The sequence below is a fragment of the Aquarana catesbeiana genome, linkage group LG11 (assembly GCF_042186555.1).
Source record: "Aquarana catesbeiana isolate 2022-GZ linkage group LG11, ASM4218655v1, whole genome shotgun sequence".
Taxonomy (NCBI): domain Eukaryota; kingdom Metazoa; phylum Chordata; class Amphibia; order Anura; family Ranidae; genus Aquarana; species Aquarana catesbeiana.
The window spans coordinates 50,581,288-50,607,918 of NC_133334.1; the positions used below are offsets into that span (position 1 = coordinate 50,581,288).

Sequence of the window (26,631 nt, forward strand, 5' to 3'; positions counted from 1 at the left end):
ACACACAGGGACAATCCTCACAGGCATCCCCTCATCCGCACCAACTGCCCGTTCTACCACCTCAGGTGATGCCTCAGTTAGCGGGGGAAGAGGGGATTGAGCTCAGCCCACACCCGCCACTGACTATTCTTGACCTCCGATCCGTGGCGGAGGACATTAAAGAGACTCTAGCGACGGCCATTTCAGAACTCAGATTGGACCTGAAGTCTCTGAATGAAAGGGTACGGGTGATTGAAAACGTGACAGAGCACCAAGAAATTGTCCTGCAGTCAGTATCGGAAGACGTTGATTCTCACACCCGACAGCTACGTGACATGCAGAGGCACTTGGAAGACCTCGACAACCGGGGCAGAAGGCACAACCTGCGTATCAGAGGTCTGCCGGAGTCTGTGGAAGGGGAACATATATCCCCAGCCATAATCTCCATTTTTAACTCTCTGCTTAACCGGCCTGCACACACCCCAGTGGAAATGGAACGCATACACCGCGCACTTCGCCCCAAAGGCAGGGAAACAGACCCACCGAGGGACATTATATGCTGCATAGTGGATTTCAGGCTGAAAGAGGAAATTCTCAAAATGGCGCGGGGCAGGCCGCAGATACTGCACAATGGCGCGCAAGTACAAATCTACCAAGATCTGTCCGGTATCACACTCCAGCACAGGCGGGACCTGAAACCCCTGCTGGAAGCCTTAAGAGACAGACAGATAGTGTACAAGTGGAAGTTTCCCTTCTGCCTCTCCGCTTCCACGCAGGGCCGCACCGCCTTACTCAAGGTCCCTGAGGATCTTCCACATTTCTGTGCCACCCTCGGTATCCCCATGATACATGTCCCCAATTGGTACGCTGCATTTCGCCCACGCAACTACACCAGAGGGACGGACGGAACGGAACACATGGAAACACAAGCACCTCAGCCCAACCGGAGGCGATCCCCCTCCGAGAACAGAAGCCACGTGAATCACCGCTCCCATTACCGCGCCAACAGCCCAGATGTATCCCTCAGAGCCCGGGGCCCACGTAGGGGTCGGAACAGACATCTGTAACCGGTTTCCAAGACTGTTTGACGCAGTTACACACAGTTCCAGCTACAGCGAAAAAAGTTTTTTTTTTTTGTTTTTAATGCTGTTTTTCTGTTTTGCTTTCCACACCTTCTTGGGACATGATGGATTTTTATCAGAGGATCACAATAACCCATCAACAGGCCAAATATGCCGGATTCATGGGCTAGCGGACTCCTTTCACCTCACTGCACCATCAGTGTCGTCTCTCTGTTTCGGACCTCGCCCAGATGGCACTCATTTACTCCAAGCCCCGCCCTCCACTGTTTGCTGTCAGCTTACCATGCGGACTCGCAACTACGAATACCACACTGCACCGCGACGATCGACCCCGCCCAAAACTCTACGTGCGTCCGCACCACAGACGCCTCAAGCTCAAACATTGACAAGAGGAGTCGCAAGCGTTGAAAGAACACAGCATCCCGGTGGAAAAGACGGGCTACCTTGCTGACAACTCCAATGGCTTCACGAGCGATGCCGCTGACGCCGCTACGGTGCCCACCCGGACATCTATCAACCAGCTGATCCAGAGCCGCCACCTACATGTTCGCCGCACGCTGATCCTGCCAGGCTGCCGTAAGCTACTTCACCTCATACCGGAGTATGAACTGGCCGGTACATCCATCCCTTGGTTCTGTTATTTTTGATTTACTGACCCTTTTATTGTTTGGTTTAGGATTGCAATAGATTCTGTATTGCGGTACTATCAATACCGCCGAGGTTCCGTCTGCTATTGTTCCAGCTCCCCTCCCCTGGTTAGCTCAAGTGTGGTTTATGCTTCACAAATGGCACACTGTTATAGTTAAGTTTTCTATTGAGTCACGTGACGGATGCCCAGGGGGGGGTAACCTCCAGCAGCTGCCTCGGACCTTTGTTCACTCCACACCGCACACCTCACGAGCAGGAGGGAGGGGCACAGCACACGATTGGCTAGGGATACCGGCAGATGTATCAATACCAGGCCTGTACATTACTGCACCCACCACCTAGCTCTGGAAGTTGCCTCGCCTAAACGGCCCCTCTCGGTTATCTAGACCTACTGTTTTATTGCTGAACTTGACCCCCTTCACGATGTCTGCATCCGAATTTACGATGGTCTGCTGAAAGTACAATACTGCCCCTTAATTGATCACCCACACTCCTGATTAACTCACCATATACCCACACCTCAGCAATTAGCTATAACTTATCCTGTGGCGGAGGGCTTTATTCCCACCCTCGCTACTTCTTCTCCTGACCCTCTTCGTTGCCTGGTCCTGGTCAACCCCCATACGGGCCTGCCTGGAGTCACAGTCTCCCTCAAGGGACACGGTGCCCCACGCAGGTACTGTACACGACCGATATATAAATTAGGAGGTTGGTGGCCACTCTGTGCCACACCTCTTCGGTTCTCCCCACCTAATCCACATTTGCTACTTATAATTGCTTTACTTCCTAGACGTCCCCCTCCGATCATCGACCCCTCCCTCCCTTTCCCCCCTATCCCCTGACGACGGCCATGAAGAAACCTACCCCCACCAGAGGAGTCGCACCACAACCAACACAATCACTCAAGCTGTATTCAATTAACATTCGGGGACTGAATACCCCGGAAAAAAGGTCTCAATTATTAACATCACTCAAACACTCCAAAGCTCACATAGTACTAATTCAGGAAACACAATTCCGCACGGATTCCATCCCCAAATTGCAAAGCCGTTACTTCCCCACGATACTACACGCTTCCAATGTAGAGGCGAAATCAAAAGGGGTTTCAACCCTCCTTTCCAACCAGTGCCCATTCCTGATCACAGATACGTTAAAGGACCCACATGGAAGATACCTCTTTATAAGAGGCACTCTCCATCAGCTACCTTATACTATTGCAAACATCTACGCCCCCAACACAGGCCAGGTCGCTTTTCTCACGAAGACCCTACAACTGTTAACTAATTTCCAGGTCGGCACCCTCATCGTCGGTGGTGATTTCAATGTCCCAATGACCCCAGCGTTAGACACCTCCAACGGGTCCTCCTTTCTCACCTACCGGGCTTTAAGAGCGATCAAACTGCAGCTCAATAACCTCCTACTCCACGATACTTGGCGTACCATGCACCCCACGGACCGGGACTACACGTTCTTCTCACCGTCGCATGCAAAATACTCCAGACTGGACCACTTTTTTCTCTCTCAAAAGGACTTGACCAACCTCACAAAAGCTACCATAGAACCGTCCATACTATCAGACCACAACCCTATCTCCATGACCCTACAACTAACATCTACGAACAAAAAAACGCATATTTGGCGCCTCGACAGCTCCCTGCTGACAGATGAACTTAACATGAATAGAATGTCCAAATGCCTGACTGACTTCTTTGCTAATAATGACACACCCGACGTAACACCTCTGACCGCTTGGAACGCACATAAATGTGTCATCAGGGGCGAGCTTCTCTCTATCTCCGCTAATCGCAACAAACTTAACCGCACACATATCGTTGAACTAACTGCACGTATACACAAGCTTGAACAGGCACACAAAGCCTCTGTTGCAGCTGCGTCACTAGCCGAACTAACACGGGCGAGAGAGGAGCTTTTAGAAGTTCTGAACAAATCATTGAAACGCAAATTCATGCTGACACAAAAATTATTTTACGAGTTCGGGAACAAATCCAGCAAATTATTAGCGAGGGCACTGCAAGCAAAAAAGGCATCACACACTATTCATAAAATCCGCAACCCGGCGGGTGAACCACTTTCTAGAAACGAGGACATTTCCACACAATTTGTACATTATTTCACTAAATTGTATAATTTGCCACCATCCCATCACGCAGACGACTCTCCCAACCGGAAAGCTGCCCTCATGACTTTTCTTACACAATATGGACCACAACCCCTCTCCACAGAAGACGCTGAATCCCTCGACACTCCACTCACGACGGAAGAACTCCTTGCAGCTCTGCGACAAACGAAGACAGGGAAAAGCCCCGGCCCCGACGGTCTTTCTGCTTGCTACTATAGATCCTTCCCTTCCATTCTCCTTCCACGCCTTGCGAAAGCTCTCAATGCTCTGTCCCCCTCAACGCACTCACCCAACGAAATGCTCACGGCACACATTACACTCATCCCCAAAAAAGATAAGGACCCCACCCTAGTAACGAATTATCGCCCCATATCTCTACTCAACGTGGACCTTAAGCTATATGCGAAAGCCCTAGCTAACCGACTCCTACCTTTCATACCGTCCCTGATCTCGCTAGATCAGGTTGGCTTTGTCCCCGGCCGCGAAGCCAGGGACAACACCATCAAAGCATTGAACATACATCATTGGCTCACAAAATCGTCCACGAAAGGGTTCTTTCTATCACTGGATGCAGAGAAGGCGTTCGACAGGGTAGCATGGGACTACATGGAGGCCACCCTGCAGGCGCTAGGCCTGCCTCGGCGCATGCTCACAATGATTCTAGCCCTGTATACCTCTCCCACAGCCAGGATAAGAGTCAACGGCACGCTGTCGGACGCCTTCTCTGTGTCCAATGGAACCCGCCAAGGGTGCCCGCTATCGCCAATCATATTTATACTGACCCTTGAACCCATGCTCCGCAAACTAAGAGACAACCCCACTATTAAAGGAGTTACCATACATCATAAATCCTACAAACTAGCGGCGTATGCGGACGACATATTGCTGTTCCTGTCGGACCCCATCACAACTATCCCCAACCTTCTAGCAGACTTTACATTTTTCCAAACCCTCTCGAACTTAAGAATCAATTTTGACAAGTCGAAAGCCCTTAATGTAACACTACCCCCCGAAACGGTTAACCTCTGTAAACTTAATTTCCCCTTCGGTTGGGAACCACTGGCCATTTCGTACCTGGGAATCAAAATCACCTCCGACCTGAAAAACTTATACGCCACGAACTTCATACCTGTGATCCTATCCATCCAAGGAGATCTTCAAAGATGGCATCTCGGATCCTTCTCTTGGTTGGGTAGGATCGCTATACTAAAAATGAACGTACTGCCCAGACTCCTCTACCTTCTTCAAGCCGTACCGATCAGATTACCCCTCGCATTCTTCGCGTCCTATAAACGCATCTGCAGGGCCTTCATCTGGGCCTCGAAGCAACCGAGACTTAGTTGGGACAGACTGGTCCTCCCCAAAAGGCTAGGAGGCCTGGGTCTTCCGGATATCCGAAAATATTATTGGGCCTGCCACTTGACTAGACTGGTAGATTGGCACAAACACCGTCAGGCCAAAGACTGGGTAAAACTGGAAGACTCATTTGCCAATCTCCCACTAGTCAACGCCCCATGGGTCGATGGCAGACACATACCAGACACCCTCTCCCTGCACCCCTCCATTGGTGCTACCCTAACAATCTTTAAAACAGTCTGCAAAACGCTTAATCTGCTCCCTTCTCCGGGCCCCATGACTCCGCTAACCAACAATCCAGAATTCCCTCCCGGCCTACGGCATAGAGGTCCTTCACAAGAAGTGACCTTTCACCCAGTAAGGGTCCATGGTTGCTTTCGCAATGGCTCGCTACTCCCTCACGCAGAACTCGAAACGACGCTCCCCAATCATCATTTACCCTTCTTTAAGTATTTACAATTGCGACATTTTCTCCAAACACATGGCAAAAACTCCCCCTACTGTAGAGATCACACTCCTCTCGAACTACTTTGCCTAGACAGTGAACCCCAGGGACATCTTATTTCCGTCACTTATTCCTTGTTATTTTCACAACACACAATCAAAAATGACAAACTCGTGAGACAATGGGAATCAGACCTTTCCTTGGACCTATCCCCACAGGAATGGGACTCCATCTTCACTCTTATGCACAAGGGGTCTATTAACGTATCCACACAGGAAAACAGATTCAAAGTGTTCTCGAAATGGTACAGAACACCAGACAAAATTCACCACTTTCACCCCACCATCCCCGCAACCTGTTGGAGGTGTGGCTCTGCCAAGGGCACTCTACTACACACTTGGTGGAGCTGCAGCCTCATCCAGCCATTCTGGCAGGATATCCAACGGATGATCACCCAGATCACCACCTTCCCACCGACGTTCACACCTGAAAGATACCTTCTACACCACACTCCTGCTTCTCCGAATGCCTACAGAAAATCGCTTACCATACATCTAATCAATGCAGCTAATCTTTGCATCCCAGCCTTTTGGAGAATTACGTCACCCCCCACGGTCCAAGATTGGATCAGAAGGGTAGACAAAATGGCGGAGATGGAGAAGCTTATCTGCCAGGCCAACGACAACCCCACCAAATTTCACACAACCTGGGCGTGCTGGTTACATTTCCGTCAATCACCCACACCAATAACCCCACCTACTCCCTCATCATTCTCTAATCCTTGAACACATCAATAGCACTATCCAGACTCCTTGACTCCATAGAGCCGCCTTCCTCTTGGACCCCCCCCTCTTCCCCCACCCCAGTATCAGTTAGACATTTACCCTTGCTCTTCCCACAGACACAATGAGCACTCCCTCTTGCGAATACTCCCCCACCTGACACATTAACAAGTTAGACGTCCCATTAATTCTGACTTAACATTTCCTTCATCATTCGTCTGCAACGAGTACGGTCACACGGTGGTACTGCTTCACAACCCACCACGAGCACTAGTCAGCGGTGCCACTGACGCTCCTTCCTCTAACCCCAACCCGTTCACAGCTTTGATCCCCTAGGGGTGAACGGACTCGGGTTGTCTACTCCCAGCATTTCCGGAAGTGACCGATGACCACTTGCAGTCCTCTCATATTCAGCAACGACTTCTCAGCGCTACTTCAATGCTATAGGTCTGTAATTTATAAGTCTTACTCCTGAAAGACGTGTTTTTGTATTACTTGGTCAGACTAACATTTGTCAGTATTTCCACTTTATTGTACACTGTTATATTGCATTAAACCTGTAAACACACAGTTTGGGATGTATGTTACATATACTCTGTAAAGCTGTAAAACTCAATAAAAATATTCTTGAAAAAAAAAAAAAAAAAAAAAACACTTATGCCCTGTACACACGGTCGGAAATTGATCGGACATTCCAACAACAAAATCATAGGATTCTTTCGGACGGATGTTGGCTCAAACTTGTCTTGCATACACACGGTCACACAAAGTTGTCGGAAAATCAGATCGTTCCGAACGCGGTGACGTAAAACACGTACGCGGGACTATAAACGGGGCAGTAGCCAATAGCTTTAGTTTCTTTATTTATTCTAAGCATGCGTGGCACTTTGTGCGTCGGATTTGTGTACACACGATCGGAATTTCCGACAACAGATTTTGTTGTCGAAAAATTTTATAGCAAGCTCTTAAACTTTGTGTGTCGGAAACTCCGATGGAAAATGTGTGATGGAGCCTACACACGGTCGGAATTTCCGACAACAAGGTCCTATCACACATTTTCCATCGGAAAATCCTATCGTGTGTACAGGGCATTATGCCGCGTACACACAACCGGTTTTTCCGTCCAAATAAACTCTTGACGGTTTTTCTGACGGAGTTCCGCTGAAAAGGACTTGCGTACACACGATCACACCAAAGTCCGATTGTTTAGAACGCGGTGACGTACAACACGTATGACGGGACTAGAAAAAGGAAGTTAAATAGCCAGTAGCCAATAGCTGCCCTTGCGTCGTTTTTGGTCTGTCGGAATAGCATACAGACGAACGGTTTTCCCGATAGGAATTGATTCCGTCGGAAAGATTTAAAACATGTTCTATTTCTAGGTCCGTCAGAATTTTCGAAAGTAAAAGTCCGATGTAGCCCACACACGATCGGAATATCCGATGAAGTGATTCCGTCGGACCTTCTCTGCCGGAAAGTCCAGTCGTGTGTATGCGGCATAAGAAGTGGTGGGTACCTATTATGTGTATTCCTGGTTCAGATCAACTATTAGTTCTATCTGTGTGTGGAGTATTTCGTTTTCTCCTTTGTTTAATTTGTGTTTCCGGTAAGAGGAACGCATACAATTTCCTGTTTCCCCTTAGTGGAATGCAGTTAATATCTGCCAATCATTGTGCTTCCTGTCAGAGGAACGCATAACACTTCTTCTTAGTGGAACGCAGTGAATATCCGCTCATCAATAAGCCGTCCCCTATATATATTGAGCATAGCGCACGTTTAGCCACGCCCCTGATGATGTCATTGATGACGAAACGCACAGGGAGCAGCTGGTAATGTGTGAGGCAACTCATGTGCTGGGACGCAGCGACCATTTTATGGGTTGGAAACGCTGGACGTTTCTTCTATTTTGCCTGTATATCTCTTCTGAAATGTGAGTGAAACCGCTTTGGCTTTTATAATAATAAACGACTATTTGCATGTCTACACTATGAGGAGATTTTTCTCTTTCTAACTGGGTATTGAACGCTGCGGAGGAGCTGCAGTATATATCCCCATGCTGCTGAGGAGCCGCTATTGAAAAATATCCATGCTTGTTTTTATCTACCTGAGGGTAAGAGGCAGTGTGTTTGGGTGATGGTGGTGGTTTCTTCACATTTGTGATACCTCAAGACACATCCTTTCGGTCATTTATGAACTTTAACCACATGCTGCCCGCCATATAGCAAAATGACGTCAGCAAAGTGGTTGCGATATTCTTACCGGACGTCATATGACGTGATCAGGATATCAAGCCGCTGTGCGCCCCCGGGGGCCCGCATAGGGACGATCATTGTTGCGTCAGTCTGACACGCCGCAACTCCGATCTAGGTAACGAGACAGAGACTCTTTACCACATGATCAGCCGTGTCCAATCACGGCTGATCAAGATGTAAACAGGAAGAGCCGTTGATTGGTTTTTCCTCACTCGCGTCTGACAGAAGCGAGTAGAGGAGAGCAGATCGGCTGCTCTACTGACGGGGGGATGACCACCAGGGATGGCCATCACACTGGACCACCAGGTATGCCACCCTAGACCACCAGGGAAATGCCAATCAGTGCCCAGGCAGCTGCCAATCAGTTCCAATTAAAAATACCATCCAGTGCCACCAGTGATGCCTATCAGTGTAATCTATCAGTGCCAGCCATCAGTGCCGCCTTTCAGTGCCCATCAGTGCCGCCTATCAGTGCCACCCATATGTACCCATCAGTGCAGCCTTTCAGTGCCCATCAGTGTCACCTATCAGTGGCCATCAGTTCCCACCAATGTCACCTGTGAGTGTCCATCAGTGCCACCTATCAATGCCCATCAGTGCCGCATATCAGTGCTACCTATTAGTGCCCATCAGTGCCATCTCATTGGTGCCGCCTTATCAGTGCCCATCAGTGAAGGAGAAAACTTACTTATTTACAGCATTTTTTAACAAAAACAAAGAAAAACATTTTTTTTTTCAAAATTTTCGGTCTTTTTTTATTCGTTTAGCAGTGGTGATCAAATACCACCAAAAGAAAGCTCTATTTGTAGGAACAAAATGATAAAAATTTAGTTTGGGTACAGTGACAGCGCTGAAAGCTGAAAATTGTCCTGGGCAGAAAGGTACGAAAGTGCCCGGTATTGAAGTGGTTAAATGAATTATATTCACCTGTTTAAGTTAGGTGAATTTACATCAGTACTATACAGTTGGTTCATGTTGGACTGTATTTATGATTGTATTAGTGCTACACCATAATTTTGAAAACACCCATGAAAGCTACACTCAAGGCAACCACTGATAAGTGCGGTCCCTAAGTATGAACTATGGAAGGTCCCAGCTATGGGACATTTATATATATATATATATATATATATATATATATATATATATATATATATATATATATATATATATATTGTAGAGAGAGAGAAAGAGAGAGATACAGATGAATAATGAAGAGAGAGAGAGAGGACAGATAAAGAGAGAGGGCGGTGATAGAGAGAAAGATATGATGGTGATAAAGATGATAGATAGAGAGAGAGATAAAGAGGAATGATAAGAGAGATATTCTATAAAGAGTTTTGATGGTGAGATGGTGACTGAGAGATGACAGAAAACAAGATGATAGAGATGATAAATGATAGAGAAGAATGATAACATGACAGATAACAAAGGGATGGCATACTGAGAGATGACAGAGAGAGAGAGATGATGGTGAAAGATGATAGAGTGGAATGATAAAGAATGAGCTAGTAGAGTGGAATGATAAAGTGAGAGATGATGACAGAGAAAGATGATAGAGAGGAATGATAGAGAAAGAAATCATACAGAGATGGTGATATAGAGGATAGAGAGAGAGATGACAGAAATAGATAAAGAAAGAGATAGAGGAGGAGTAGTAAAGAGAGAGATGATATAAAGAGTTATGATAGTGAGATGAGGATAGAAAGATGATGTAGGAATGATAAAGTGAGAGATGAAAGAGAGTGAGAGATGATGGATGACAGAGAAAGATGATAGAAATGAACGATAAAGTGAGAGATGACAGAGAGCGAGAGATGATGGATGACAGAGAAAGATGATAGAAATGAACGATAAAGTGAGAGATGGCATAGAGATAATAGATGACAGAAGGAGACGATGGAGAGGAATGATAACGAGAGAAATATAGAAAAGGAAACAAGGTGCGCCAATCTAAGTGCAGTATCAAAACCTATTTTAATGAAGATAATAAAAACAACGGCCAAATGGCCACTCACAACGATTCAGTTAAAATCAGGCAAATAATAGTATGTTGATAGCCCAGAGACACTTTTTTTATAACAAGAGAAATAAGGAGAGGAATGATAAAGAGAGAGATGACAGAGATTGATTATAGAGAGAGATGATGACATAGAAAGATGATAGGAATGATAAAGAGAGATGCTGGAGAGATGATAGATAACCGAGGAAGAAGATGGAGAGGAATGATAGAGAGAAATAACGAAGAGCAATGATAAAGCGAGAGATGACAGAGAGATGATAGATGACAGAGAAAGGTGATAGGAATGATAAAGAGAGAGATGATAGATAACAGAGAGAGAAGATAGAGAGGAATGATAAAGAGAGAAATAATGGAGAGGAATGGTAGAGAGATTGACCATAGTGAGAGATGATAAGACAGAGTGATGATAGAGAGGAATGATAAAGAGAGATAAATGACAGAGTGATGATAGAGAGGAATGATAAAGAGAGATAAATGACAGAGTGATGATAGAGATGAATGATAAAGAGAGATAAATGACAGAGTGATGATAGAGATGAATGATAAAGAGAGATAAATGATAGAGAGGAATGATGGAAGGATTAGATGAAGAGATATTGGGGAAGGCGCACATCACGTGTCCCTCCCCTCTGCTCAGTCAGCATTCCATATCACGTGTGGCTCCGATCAGCTGACAGAGGTGCATCCTCCATATTGGTACTCCCAGTCAGCTGCCTGTGTGTCACCGCTGTCCCAGTCCCCACAGGAGGTGGAACCCTGTATCCAAGGTTCCGGGGCCGGGCATACTCATAGCTATGGCTGGAAGAAGCGGCCCGGTGTGGGTCTCCTGGTGGGGGAAGGCGGTGCTGGTGCTGGCCCAGGTTCTGGCTGTAGCTGTGCACACTTCACAGGCTCGTCAGCTCCGTTTTGTCACGTTGGTAAGTGAGGGCGGGTATGACTTCATGTGTGTACCTGTGCACTGCCTGGGTTAGGAGATTATGATGGGAGACCCGGAAGTGGCAGGAATAGGCTGACTACTCCAGCTTTGTGGCAGACATTGCTAACAATACATTATATAACAGCCATAGCTGACTGTGTGCTTCTGTACATTTGTATTTGTGAATTGTCTTTGTTTTGTCTCTTATGGGTCCGTAAAGCTGTATAGTGATATGAAAGGTGCTGTAACCCATAGCAACAAGAGGTCAGTTTATAGGGGTGGGGGTGGGGGGGTGAGATTAGACTTCTGTGGACCGTGATGCTTCGCTTTGTGGCCGCAGCAAAAATGATCCCCTGCTGTGTGCGGCGTGCAGTACTGCTGTCATACACGACCTATTTGCGTGAATGGGGCCACGGTACAGCGCACATGGTCCCTGATTTGGAGCAATGTCCCTCTTTCCTCCTCATTTGTCCCTCATTTTGGTCTGATCCATATAGCTGTATATAAAATGCACTTTTTATCTTTCAAAAAGTGTTTCCCAGTGCTAAACCTTTCTTCCAAATTCTAAATTGCTGCATTTGTACATTTTAAGAGCCAATATAAAGGAATAGTAGTGGTAAAAAAAAGTCCTTGTGGATTTAATTGACCTTCTTTTTTTTTTTGGTTAATTTTCCTTTAAGGGGGTGTGGCAGGGGGCGTGTCCTATGCCTACATACGTTTGTTAGTAGGTGTCCCTCATCCCCATCTCAAAATGTTGGAAGGTATGTGGTGCAGGCTTTTAACTCTTTCACTGCCACGTCATACTTTGGCAGGAGCTGAGGGCTTTAAACACATGCTCCAATCAGTGGACCCAGGACCGGAATGGCAGGTGCCTCTGGGTAGAGGAGAGGGAGACCAGAGAACATCCATTCGCTGATCTTCCTTACCAACCCTGTTTCCCCGAAAATAAGACCTAGCATGATTGTTGGTGATGGCTGCAATATAAATCCTACCCCCCCAAATAAGCCCTAGTTAAAGAGGAGTTCCACCCAGGGGGTCCATTAAAAAAAAAAAAAAAAAAGTCAGCAGCTACAAATACTGCAGCTGCTGAGTTTTAATTGGATACTTATCTGTCCCTGGGTCCAGCGATGCGGGGGATCGAAGCCCCGCTTGTCCCCCCCCTCCGCTCGTCGGCATTTCAACTGTGAGCACCGGGCTGTGGCTTCACAGCCTGGCACCCACTGCGCGAGCAGCGCCGTGATTGGCCGCTCAATCACCTGGGACCTGTAATGGGTCCCAGATGATTGACAGGAGGGAGGAAGCAGAGCCGAGCCCTTCCTGTGCCGAGGGGGAAGTGATGTCACCAGCCCAGGCAAAGGAAGAGGCAGACTACGAGGGACCACCTAGCAACAGGCATTTAGAGGTAAGTAAAAAAATAAATAAATATCCAAATGTTTTTTCAGGTATTTTTTGGGTGGAACCCCACTTTAAAGTCCTTGTAGGTCTTATTTTCGGGGAAACAAGGTAGGGCTTATTTGGGGGGTAGGGCTTATATTGCAGCCATCACTGACAATCACACTAGGTCTTATTTTCGGGGGGAAAACAGGGTAGTAATAACCTGGAAGTGACGTATAAAACACCACCTCTGGATCCTGCTGTCACTTTCCCCCGCCGATGTAGCTGGGAAAGAAGTTACTGGAGGACAGGTCCACATCAGACGTCTAATAGACCCCTGATGTCTCACCAAAACAGTATCATATACAGTGGCTTGCGAAAGTATTCGGCCCCCTTGAACTTTTCAACCTTTTGCCACATTTCAGGCTTCAAACATAAGGATATAAAATTTTTATTTTTTGTGAAGAATCACCAACAAGTGGGACACAATTGTGAAGTGGAACAAAATCTTTTGGATTTTTGAAACTTTTTTAACTAATAAAAAAATGAAAAGTGGGGCGTGCAAAATTATTCGGCCCCCTTGCATTAATACTTTGTAGAGCCACCTTTTGCTGCGATTACAGCTGCAAGTCGCTTGGGGTATGTCTCTATCAGTTTTGCACATCGAGAGACTGAAATTCTTTCCCATTCTTCCTTGCAAAACAGCTCGAGCTCAGTGAGGTTGGATGGAGAGCGTTTGTGAACAGCAGTTTTCAGCTCTTTCCACAGATTCTCGATTGGATTCAGGTCTGGACTTTGACTTGGCCATTCTAACACCTGGATACGTTTATTTGTGAACCATTCTTTTGTAGATTTTGCTGTATGTTTGGGATCATTGTCTTGTTGGAAGATAAATCTCCGTCCCAGTTTCAGGTCTTTTGCAGACTCCAACAGGTTTTCATCCAGAATGGTCCTGTATTTGGCTGCATCCATCTTCCCCTCAATTTTAACCATTTTCCCTGTCCCTGCTGAAGAAAAGCAGGCCCAAACCATGATGCTGCCACCACCATGTTTGACAGTGGGGATGGTGTGTTGAGTGTGATGAGCTATGTTGCTTTTACGCCAAACATATCGTTTTGCATTGTGACCAAAAAGTTCGATTTTGGTTTCATCGGAGCAGAGCACCTTCTTCCACATGTTTGGTGTGTCTCCCAGGTGGCTTGTGGCAAACTTTAGACGAGACTTTTTATGGATATCTTTGAGAAATGGCTTTCTTCTTGCCACTCTTCCATAAAGGCCAGATTTTTGCAGTGTACGACTGATTGTTGTCCTATGGACAGACTCTCCCACCTCAGCTGTAGTTCTCTGCAGTTCATCCAGAGTGATCATGGGCCTCTTGGCTGCATCTCTGATCAGTCTTCTCCTTGTCTGAGCTGAAAGTTTAGAGGGACAGCCAGGTCTTGGTAGATTTGCAGTGGTCTGATACTCCTTCCATTTCAAAATGATCGCTTGCACAGTGCTCCTTGGGATGTTTAAAGCTTGGGAAATCTTTTCGTATCCAAATCCGGCTTTAAACTTCTCCACAACAGTATTACGGACCTGCCTGGTGTGTTCCTTGGTCTTCATGATGCTCTCTGCACTTTCAACAGAACCCTGAGACTATCACAGAGCAGGTGCATTTATACAGAGACTTGATTACACACAGGTGGATTCTATTTATCACCATCAGTCATTTAGGACAACATTGGATCATTCAGAGATCCTCGCTGAACTTCTGGAGTGAGTTTGCTGCACTGAAAGTAAAGGGGCCAAATAATTTTGCACGCACCACTTTTCAGTTTTTTAATTGCTAAAAAAGTTTAAAATATCCAATAGATTTCGTTCCACTTCACAATTGTGTCCCACTTGTTGGTGATTCTTCACAAAAAATTAAAATTTTATATCTTTATGTTTGAAGCCTGAAATGTGGCAAAAGGTTGAAAAGTTCAAGGGGGCCGAATACTTTCGCAAGCCACTGTAGGACAGGGCTTGACAAATTTGCTTTGAATCTAGAAGCCAGTTTTTTTTTTTTAGCATAGCGTGGGTTGTCAGCACCCAGGGCAAGGCAAGTGATTTGCACCCCCTAACTTACAGCAGAGCAGCCAGCCAATAACCCCGACGTATAGGCTGTCTGGAAAGAATGACAATAAAAACCTGTTATGGGGGAAGCTCTGAACCGTTAGGCCCCGTTCACAGCTGTGGGTGTTGGGATTGCAGCAGAATTGCTTTGATTCTGCCCACAATCTCAAAACGCACTACAATCGCAAAACGCAGGATCAGATGTCATTGTTTTCAATGCCACCTAAAACGCTGTGCGGTTTTGCATGTTTTAGTGTGCGGCAAATCGTATTGCGTGAAGCTCGTCACCCAAAAAAGATGCAGCAGCTTCATTTGGGCAACAAGCGTCACAGGATGAGTTTTGCTGCGATTGTCATGCAATTTACTGCGTGGCAATTCACATCACATAAAGCTTGTCTGCCCAAAAAGGAGCAGAGGCTTCTTTTGGGGGGACAGGCTTCAGGAGATGCGATTTGCTGCGTGACAATCACGGCAAAACCGCACCATTGTAAATAATGACACCTGAACCTGCGTTTTGCGATCGCAGCGATTCTGTCGTGATCTCAAAGTGCCCAGGTGTGAATGGAGATGCTCTGGTTCACACATATGCGATTCTGGATGCGTTTTTAAACTTTCACAGATATTCGCATGACAGGCTAGATATGTGTTCCTATTGAGGTTGTTCACACATATGTGATCCACGCGCATTGCGCTTTGAGTGCCTTTATGAAAAGGCTCCTGTGCGAGTTTGTAGTGGTGCGGTCCTGACTCGCAAGGGATAGAGCAGAGTAGCATGCCAAGATAAGTGTTCACATAGGATTGTTATTGACAGGAGATTTTTGCATTGAGGTCAAGGAGAGGCGTCTTTTTGCGTTGAAGTTGATGGGAGGCGTCTTTTTGCATTAAAGTCGATGGGAGGCAGTTTTGGGGAGAGAGAGAGAGGCAAAATTGCACCTGTACTGAAATCCCACAGAAACCTGAATGACATTGCGATTTCAGTACACATAGGTGTGAACCCAAGCACCAGGACGCAATTTCTAGACCTGGCTCCTGGCATTTGTCAAGCCCTGATATAGGGGACTTTTGGTCCCTCGATGTGATGGATAAAGTTTAGTGTTAAAAAAAAAGTGAAATAAATGAGTCAGTAATAAAAGTTACACCCAAGTGCTTAAACGCCCATGCCAAAAACAAAATTCTCCACCCCAATGTACACACACAGACATATTTAACTAAATGCGTCAGAGTGCCTGTGCTTGAAAATTAGGTTGATTGTGCTACACATATACATATCACTGCGCACATCAGAGGGAGAGCAATAATTCTCAGCCAGGGGTCTTCAAACTTTCTTAACAATGGGCCATGTGCTTCAGACCTTATGGGGGCCAGATTGGCCAGCGGAAATTTTTTTTTATGGCAACTTTTGAAGTAAACATTGCCCTAAGTTTTGGTACTAGGATGAGGAATAGTGCCATATTGTTAGTGTCATTGGGAGAAATCGCTCTCTACGGTTTCCCCACAGTGGCAGGAAATATGCCCTATTGTTGGTGTCAGTGCACAGAATAAATGGGATAAATAGCGCCCCAAGGGCTGGATAAAGGCGAGCAAAAGGCCGCAGTTTGTAGATCACTATTCTAAGTTCATAATTCATGGTAAACTCGGCTAGACTGATGACTTGTCGGGGCTTTTAAAGTGTTGCCTATAGAAAATTTAGGATGGCAAAGTTTGTCACCGTTTCCTTGGGCCCACACGTTTTGAAGACTTGACATGTTGGGTATCTGTTTACTCGAAGCAACCTCATCTTTTATATCTTACCAACAAATTGGGTAATATATTGCATTTGTGTGCCCTAAAGTGAACTTTAGTGTGTTTTTTTTTTTTTTTTTTTACTGATAAACAGTAGTGCTAATATCGTGTGACATACAAATTGGAAGGGCTGCTACATACGTAAACAGGCCCTTATTGTCAAACCAGCAAGCCTCCCCCCAACCTAGCTTCCTTGTATGGTGACCATACATTCTACAATCCAACCAAATGATTCAAGTTCCTTTTTGCTATTCCACTGAAATAAAAAAAAAAAAAAAAAAAAATTGAATGATTTGTTCACAAATTTTGTTTTGAGCTTAGGGCGATCAATTAAGAAGTGCAAATGATAATCTAATCACTCTCCGTCAACTGGCTTGATGGGGTTCCTGTTGTAGTATATTAAAGTAGTTGTAAAGCCTTAAGGTTTTTCACCTTAATGCATTCTATGCATTAGCCCAGGTTCACACTGAGCTGCAGGAATGAAGCTGTGCGAGTTTAACTGGACTCACACAATTTCACTCTTGCATGTTAGTCTCGATTTCAGCCGCGATTTCAGAGACAGATGTCAATGTAAATCGCAGCCCGAAATCGCAAAAAGTAGTACAGAAACGACTTTTTGAAATCGGTGCGGCGTCGCACCGATTAGGACGGTTTAAGCATGTCAAAATGCTCCAATGTGAACCAGGGCTTAGGCTGTGTTCACAATGGAGTTTGCAGCGGCTCACAGCAGTAGTTCGGTGCATCTTCACTCACCGTTTCAGCCCAAATTTCATCCCAGAAGGCAGTTCATGGGATTGCATGCATGGAGTCTGGATATGTCAGCCTCACCTAGACAAGGATTAGGGACATGAATTTAATTTTTTTAAAAAAGTATTTACTACTTTTTTTTTTTTTTTTGCAATTTTGTAAGAGGGAGGAGAAGGAGACAGAACATTAGGAAGGGTCGAAGGTCTGCTTTAAGTTTATCTGAACCCAAAACAAAAATGTAAAAGTTTAAGTGGTTGTAAAAGCTAAAGATTATTTACCTTAATGCATTCACTGCATTGAGATAAAAACCATTTCGGGTGCAGCCAATGCTGTCCATCAAACCCAGTGATGAGGGGGCGAGCCGCACTATGTGTGTCCATATACACACAGTGTGGCTTGGGATCGAGCCTACACGAGTAACGCCCCCCTCCCTTTTCCCAGCAAGTGGCTTGCTAGGTGGGTACTCGAAGGCAGGAGGAGCCAGGTGCACAGGCTGGGGGACCCTAGAAGAGGAGGATCTGGGCTTCTCTGTGAAAAAGCACTGCATAGAGCAGGTAAGTTTGACGTGTTTAATATTTAAAAAAAAAAAAAAGATCCTTTATCACTTTAAAGTGGTTGGAAACCCTTAATAACCACTTCTGTCTACAGGTAAGCCTATAATAAGGTTTACCTGTAGGTACCGTGAATTTCTCCTAAACTTGCACAGTTTAGGAGATATTCACTGTATCTGCATGCGCCGATGTCATCGGCACATGCGCACTAAAGAAACGTCTCATTCGTGCCGAATGGAAGGACACATCAGATGGAAGGACACACCCAGCACAGGATGTGTAGCCCCAGAAATCCATGAACGAGCACTTCCGGCCTTCATCCCCACTCTTGCAAGCAGTTTCTCTCACTGTTCTTTTTTTCTTTCCTAGCCTTTTTGTGTGTAAAGGAGAGCAGACTGCACATGTGAAAGTGGCAAAGGAGTGTTTGTTCATGGATTTTGGGGGTCAGGCATCTGCTGCAGGTCTCCCGTTAGGTGCGTGCAATCCAAGAACAGAGAGTTTAAAAGCTTCCATCAGCTCCAATCCCTCAGTTCTTGTGTTTCCTGTGCTGCCTGCAGACTCACTTGTACAGCTCCTTTTTATTTTTAAAACATTTTGCAATTTCTAGGAGGTGCTTGGGAATCCCTTTCTGCTCGCGATCACAGCTAATCCACAGATCAGTGGATCCTATAGTCTGCAAATGGGAGAGGATCTGGAGGATTGTGTGGCTGTGGTCACCCTGGGCTACAGCCTTCCCTCCATTATCTGCGATCATCGACTACCAGGTCTAGCCCTTCAAGTCTGCCTTATCTGTATTAGGGTAGGGGTCCCTGGTCAGAACAATCGCTCACATGGGGTGTAGGCCCTGATAGCCAGCCAGGAGGTTCTTGTTTCTAAGTCATGGCGGACTGAACATTGATTCAGTTTTGCCACTCCTGCTGCAGGCCCCATTTCTTGGGTAGCATAGCGGAGGTGTAGTTGGGTCTTGATGCCACATTTGCTATTTTTTTTTTTTTTCTCCCTTGAAAATGTTTGAGGCACCTGAAAGTGCTGTGAATAGAATGACACTTGTGCCTTGGTGATATGGTGTGATTGTATCTGGCCGCTGCTGTATATACTGTTCCCTTGCAAGGGGGAACAAATTGTGGTGGTTAATTTGAACTAAACAGCGCTTGCCCCACCCCACTTCTATCAAATAAAAACTTTTACGCTTAACCAATAAATTCACTGTCAAAAATAGCACTCAACCAAGTGACAAGCTATAAATTAATAACCCTATTGTTACATAGTGACTTGATTTGGATAATAAAGTGACAAAAAGTGATATGTGCAAATGCAGCAAAACAAACTGCTTGGTGCTCCGTGCTCCAAAAGTGACTGTAATTCCACCACTGTGTGGTTCCGCAATCATCAGATGGGTTGGACTCCTCTGCCGTATGGCTAGAAGAGTCAATTGTGCTTTAGGTCTCTTAAGGGGGGACCTCCACTGTATGGGTTGGCCTCCTAGGGTTGACACTCATAATCCAGGCTATGCAGGCATTGAATATACACACAGAGGTCTCCTCATAGCTTAAGATCCTTTAAAATTCTTTATTCAGCTCAGGCATCTTATAATAAAAGCTCCTTTTTAAAAGTAGTAGAGAAGATAAAAATCTCTGGTAAGAAACTTCCCTGTGCATCTATCTATTACCAGAGATTTTTATCTTAATTGTCTACTACTTTCAAAGGAGCGTTTATTATAAGATGCTGAATATAGAGTTTTAAAGGATCTTACGCTATGAGGAGACCTCTGTTTCTATATATCCCATGCCTGCATACTCTGGATTCTGAGCGTCACCCTAGAAGGCCAACCCATACAGTGGAAGCGTCCGGCGATAATCGCAGAGGGATAGGTCCCCCCTTAAGAGACCTAAAGCACAGTTGACTCTTCTAGCCATATGGCAGAGGAGTCCAACCCATCTGGTGAGTGCGGAACCACACAGTGGTGGAATTACAGTCACCTTTGGAGCACGGAGCACCAAGCAGTTTGTTTTGCTGCATTTGCACATACCACTTTTTGCCACTTTATTATCCAAATGAAGTCACTATTATTAGCCATTTATGTAACGAGTTATTAATTTATAGTTTGTCACTTGGTTATGGGTGCTATTTTTGACAGGGAATTTATTGATTAAGTGTAAAAGTTTTTATTTGATAGAAGTGGGGTGGGGCAAGCACTGTTTAGTTCAAATTAACCACCTGGAAGTGCTGTTGGGGTGGGCTCATTGTTGCTTCTGCAGGGACCGAACGTTCACATACTTCCACCAGTTGGAATGAACAAGTGCGATTGACCTGCTACCATCACTGTATTAGTGGTGGAACCCACAGCAGCTGAGCCAGAAGATCAAAACTGACATTGGTATTCAATCATATACCACAAGGAGTCTAAGCATCCCCAGCAACCCTCTGGAAAGTCAAAGAATTAGAGGTAGGCAAGGTATACCCAGCACAGGGCACATGGTTTCCCCTGGTGTTCCACTTTAAAACATTTTTATTATACCTACCTGAAATCCAGGTGTCTTGTTGTGAGCCTGATCCTTCCTTTTCTTGTCCAGCCCTCAATGCTGCAGAGAATGACATTATCACTGTTCTGCGCAGCCTTTTACTATGAGCCCAAGCCAATATGATGACGCAATCTCACAGGCAGTAGGCTGAATTGATGTTTATAGGGCCACCACCTAGGCTGAGCTGTCTTCTGCTAAAACGGTGTAAATCTTTGAATAAAGAATGCTTTTTATATATACGGTGCTGGCAGAAACTGCTCTATATGACCGATATGAGTATTAATTATCAGCACTGAACTGGGTCAAGAGAGTGGACAGGCTTACATTTACTTTGACAAGGAGAGAATTCAAGTATAATAATGACAACAAGTAATCCCTAATAAGGGCCCTTTTACATGGGCGCCTCCGCTAAGTGGAATCCACTTGCTTAGCAGGGAATCTCTCCACTGATCCTCGCTGAGCAGGCGGATGACAGGTCCGGGCTATGGGGAGCGGACACGGACACAGTCTCCTCTTTGTGGCAATCTGATGGAAATGTACCGCCTGTCTGTTTTCATCAGATCCTATCTGATCCACCAGACGGATGGGGAATCTATTTCTGCCAGACAAGATCGGATCGGATGGCGGCAGGTGTCAGTGGACATGTGTCCGCTGACATCTGCTGCTCCGTAAAAGAGACTGGAGGGTCCCATTTAAGGTCTGCCTGAAAAACTGACAGGTGGACCCGATCGGACAGCCGGTTTTGAAAGGGGCCTAAGGCTTAAGTTATTGCAAATAATCATTGGTGACTGGTTCTATTTACAGCCTGTGCTTAGCAATGTCGAAGAGAGAAACTTATTACATGTATGTACGGGGCAATGAGGATTGTGGAAATCCTGATTACAATCTGGAGTTCATCGCTTGTAATTGTAACCTGCTTCTGTTGGTGTCAGTGGATGTACTTGTTTTAAGCAGGTAGCTCCTGACTTTTTACATTTCATCCACCTTGATTTTACACAAATCTTTCTAATGTCCTTTTTTAGTTCTGTGACTGTTATCCTTTTCTGTGTACAGTTTACATTGTTGTGGCTGTGTCTAGGTTACGGACAGTGGGGTTAATTTACTAAAACTGAAGAGTGCAAAATCTGGTGCAGCTCTGCATGGTAGCCAATCGGCTTCTTACTTCAACTTGTTCTATTAAAGCAAAGTTACTCCCAAAAGTGGAGCCTCCGCTTATTTGCTCCCCCCCCCATGGGGGGGGGGAACGGGTGCTGGTTTTTGACAGGTACCCTTCCCCACTTTCGGGAGGCGGCGGCGTCCCTCTGAGGTTCGGCCCCCTCCTCCTTACGCCAGGCCAGTTAAAAAGCGCAGAGCGCTTTGCCCTCACACAGTAGGGAACCGGCTGTGAAGCCAAAAGGCTTCACCGACGGTTTCCCTTACCAGGAATGGCGGCGGCATCACCCGGGAGTCGATCCAAAAATCAGCTGCGGTGCCGCCATTGCGGGATCCCTGAACAGGTAAGTGTCCATAAATTAAGTAATCAGCTACAGTATTTATTTGTAGCTGCTGACTTTTAATTTTTTTTTTTTTTGTCCCCAGGTGGAACTCCTTTTTTTAAGCTTTGAAAAAAAAAACTGGAAGCTGATTGGTTTCTATGCAGAGCTGCACCAGATTTTGCACTCAGGTTTTAGTAACTCAACCCCTGTATGTGATGAACAGAAGAAGGGGTTCTTTGCATTTATGATTTCTCTGTCTTTTTTCTCCCGCAGGTATATCGTCATGGTGACCGGTCCCCAGTCAGGGCTTACCCAAAGGATCCTCACCAGGAAAGTGCCTGGCCTCAGGGATTTGGGCAGCTCACACAGGTAGGGTAAAATTAGCTGCAGATTTTTGCAAAATAATCTTTCACTTCTTTAGATATTTATTTCTCCCATCTAATTACACAAAGGTGACATTTTTTTGGACTACTTCTAAACAGTCAGGGGCTTGTTTACTCATAGGGTCACTTGTACAGAATAATATGCCTGTAAGAGCAGAGGAAATATACTTACATTTCTGGCGGCCTGCGTTTTGAAATGTCACCGCTTCGCTGCTCCTTAGGCACTGTTTGTATTCCATACTTCTGAGTGTGTCAAATACCTGCTCCCCCACTACATGCTGTACCTCCCACCACTGGCTCATACACAACACTACACAATGTACAAGCCATCAGGAGAAACTACAGCTTGTGGTGAGGGTAACAGATATTCAAGGCACCCAAAGGGTCAAGTAACTAACTCGTGCAGTCAGGAAGCAGTGAAGTGGCTGTGTTGCAACGCATGGGCTCCTGGAAAGTTGAGTATATTGCGTTCCCCGACAAACACTCTGGTTCCCCCTGTCAGCCCTTTTCACTTCGGTGTCCTGTACTGACATAAGGAGGAACCACCGAGTCCAGCAGAAAAAGCAGGCAACCGACACAGCCCAAAGTGTGCCAGATAAGAAGATTCCTCCGGCAGCATAGCTCTGCAGTAGATTGCACCTAATAGGTACTGGACCAGATAAGTATAAAGTCTGTTCTTTTACAGGTGCTTTATTGGTTTACATTTTTTTTTTTTTTTTTTTTTTTTAATCAGACTGTAAAGAAGCTTGACTGTAATAAATAAAATATGTACAAAACTAGTATACATTTTAAAGTAATTTTTTTTTGTTTAAGTTTGGATTCAGTGGTGAGGGGTTAGAACCATTGTCAGGTTTTCATTGCTGTCTGTATACCCGAGAAAGAGAGCGAAAAAAATTGTCCTGATCTTCAGTGTTATAAAAGTGAAGGTAAATCCACGACTAAGTCACCATCAGAACAGAAATACAAGAGAAATCTTCAAAAGGAAGACTTGTTACTGTGACAGCTGACTCAAAGGGGATTTCCCTCACTTTGGAACTGTATCTTCCCACGTCCTGTTGCGTCTACAGGACAGGTAATAAAGGAAAATCTCTCTAGTTAGACACAGATGGCAAAGAAAAAAAAAAATGACAGGGGTTTTTATCCCCCTCTACTCAATCTAAAATAAAAAAAGAAATGGCTTAAGGCTAGGTTTACGCCTGTAGGGGTGGTATCGCTGTGGGACCCGCACAAATTCCCGCAGCTGCAACCAGAGATGGTTCTCGCCAGCTCAGTAGATTGCTTTAAGAAAGGCCTGGATTCTTTCTTAAATGTACATAATCTAACTGGGTACTAACATTTATAGATAAAGTTGATCCAGGGAAAATCCAATTGCCTCTCTGAGATCAGGAAGGAATTTTTTTTCCCCTGCTGTAGCAAATTGGATAATGCTTTGCTGGGTTTTTTTTTCACCTTCCTCTGGATCAACTGTGGGTATAGGATTGATTATATGGGATTATATGATATTATTTATTTATTTTTTTATGGTTGAACTAGATGGACTTGTGTCTTTTTTTCAACCTGACTAACTATGTAACCACCACAAACGTGGGATACACGGGCGGGTGCCATTAATCCTAATGGCATACCGCCTGAATTGGAAATCGCACCAGGACTGGGAACCGCGATGTACTCGCAGTTCCTATATTGGTTGCGATTTACGAAGTAGTGCAGGGACTTCGTTCCAGCTTTTCACGGGGCATTCACAAGAATGGGCTGCTGTGCATGTGTAAGCCCGAGCTGCATGGCCCGCACAAGTGTAAACCTAGCCTTAGAGCTTAAACAGCACTGTAGTTTGTGCTCTAGGCAGTAGACTGCCCACCTAGAGTTGGGCTTTTACAGTATGTTAAATCTTTCACTGGTATGGCTGCCAACCCCTTTAAAGTATATGATTTTATCAATGATTTGGAGTGTGTGTGATGGGCAGTCTGATGTGCACGGTTTTTGCACTCTGCTTTCAGATTGGGATGAAGCAGCACTGGGGTTTGGGACAGGCGTTGCGAGAGCGATACAAAGGATTCCTTAATGAATCATACAACCGACACGAGGTAAGAAATCTTCCATAAAGACAATAATGTATCTATTTTAATGTTTATTGTTTCATGAATTCAAAAATGTTGAACAGCTTATAAAGCTTCTGTACAAAGAACAAATCTTAAAACACTCTGAGGTAAAATGACACAGACTTAACCCCCGTACACACGGCAGAACATTGGGCGATATTGGCCAGCTAAATAGAAACCAGCCCATGTGAATACCGAAAAAGGTATTCCGATCGGCATCCGATCAGCGCTCTCAACCAATGGCTGACAGTGCTGACTGGTGTGTTCTGGCGGAGGGGGGCTGCCCCCTGTCAGAACACAAAAGCTCAGCAGGGAGAATCGCTGTACTAACATTTGATTGTTAGTACAGTGGCTCCTCTCAAGCACTTGGGTTTTTTTTTTGTTCAGCTAGCTGGGTTCTAACTCAAAAGGAGAACAATTGGCTTTATGACCTAGCCATTATCAATAGACCTGGGGGCATTAGAATAGATCTTACCTTACATAGACCTAGATTCTCATATGCAAAATAAAGAAAAAAATGGACCAAAAAAAATTGAGAAAAATTAACTTGTACCTAAATAGGGGGCAAGGGTCTTGCTGTTCTAATCTCCTTCAGGTGTTCCAAAGATAATAAAAGCCGACTTAAATTGATAATGACAAGCAAAGAACAAATGAGCAGAGAAAAGGGGTGGGTAGGACCTCTTAATGGGGTGGAAAAATAAAAAAAGCAAATTGGAAGTTGCCCCTCCACGGCCAAAGGCCTGGACATCTCGATTACCATATCGTTCAGATGGTTGCAAATAGTGCAGCCAAGGATTCCTTGTGTTCTCAAATTTAGCCTGTTTGTCTTTAAAGAGGAACTCCAGTCTCCCCCAAAAGTACTGTAGCTGCTGTTTTTTAGTATAAGGACACTTGCCTGTTTAACGATCCAGCACTATCCTCACCTTAGCCAATTCTTCAATCTGCTTTGGGTGCAGACGTCGGCATCTTAGCTAAGGGTTATCAACAGTGAAGCCTTATGGTTTCCCACTGCACATGGGTGAGCCACGTTGCGCTTTGTGAATGGACCCACAGTCTTCCGGGACCTGTGATATGTCCCAGAAGGCTGCAGAGGGAAGCAGGATCGCCAAGGCAATCTATCCAGAAGAGGAAGCGGGTACTTGTCATGGGGGAGGATGCAAACAAGCAGAACTTCACTTTTGGGTGAAGTTCTACTTTGAGAAAACTAGCAATTTTTTTCATGCATCATAATCCAGGACTTATTTTTCTTCTTCCTTTTTTTTTTTTTTTTTCTTTTTTCATCATGACTAGGTCAACAATTGCAGACTTCCACGCCCTTGCAATAGTCGTTTTTAGTTGCTATAAAGAATTTGAAAATTAGAGACAGTGTGTGCCTGAGGGCACCCTCCCAGAGGCTCATTCAGAAGTGTGATTTTAGCAGTCTTAAAGTGGGTCCTGCTGAAAATAATAAAATTTAAAGGCAGCAGCAACAAATACTGCAGCTGCTGACTTTTATTATTAGGACACTTACCTGTCCAGGGTACCTGCGATGTCTTCACCCGAAGCTGATCTGTCCCTCGGCTCTCGGGTGCAGACGTTGGCATCTTCAGTAAGGGAATTGGGAAGTGAAGCCTTGCGGCTTTTCAGCCTGCGCTTCCTCACTGGTCCCTGCTGTCTTCTGGAACCTGTGTGTCTCCCAGAAGACGGGGGGGGTCGCGGAGGTATTTAAAAAACGCAGGTTGTTGCAGCAGAGGCGGCGCTGATAGGTGGCACTGATGAGGTGTGGACTGTGTCTGTAGTTTTTTATTGTTGTTTTATAATTTATTATAAATTTGTTTTCACAATGCTTTCTTTTTTTTGGGGGGGGGGGGGGGGGGATGGGGTTGTGGGGATTGACAATGTCAGTGTTTTTTTTTTTTTTTTTACTTTTAAGTATTTATTTAGAATTTTTCTTTTTTTTTTTCTTCTTTTTTTATTAACCCTGTTGGGGGGGGGGGTC

General features: G+C 45.2%; 1 protein-coding gene across 2 annotated transcripts in view; it reads left to right on the plus strand.

The window, feature by feature from the left end:
* The first annotated feature begins 11,372 nt into the window (after window positions 1–11,372).
* ACP2 (acid phosphatase 2, lysosomal) overlaps window positions 11,373–26,631 on the plus strand; it is a 43,310-nt gene continuing 28,051 nt past the window's right edge. Inside the window, exons 1-3 of one of the 2 annotated variants that reach the window (XM_073604321.1) lie at window positions 11,373–11,624; window positions 22,445–22,540; window positions 24,552–24,638. In XM_073604321.1, coding sequence (XP_073460422.1) covers window positions 11,502–11,624; window positions 22,445–22,540; window positions 24,552–24,638 — 306 coding nt within the window. In that variant the 5' untranslated portion in view covers window positions 11,373–11,501. The remainder of the gene's footprint in view (window positions 11,625–22,444; window positions 22,541–24,551; window positions 24,639–26,631) is intronic. The other variant, XM_073604320.1, reaches the window with a different exon arrangement.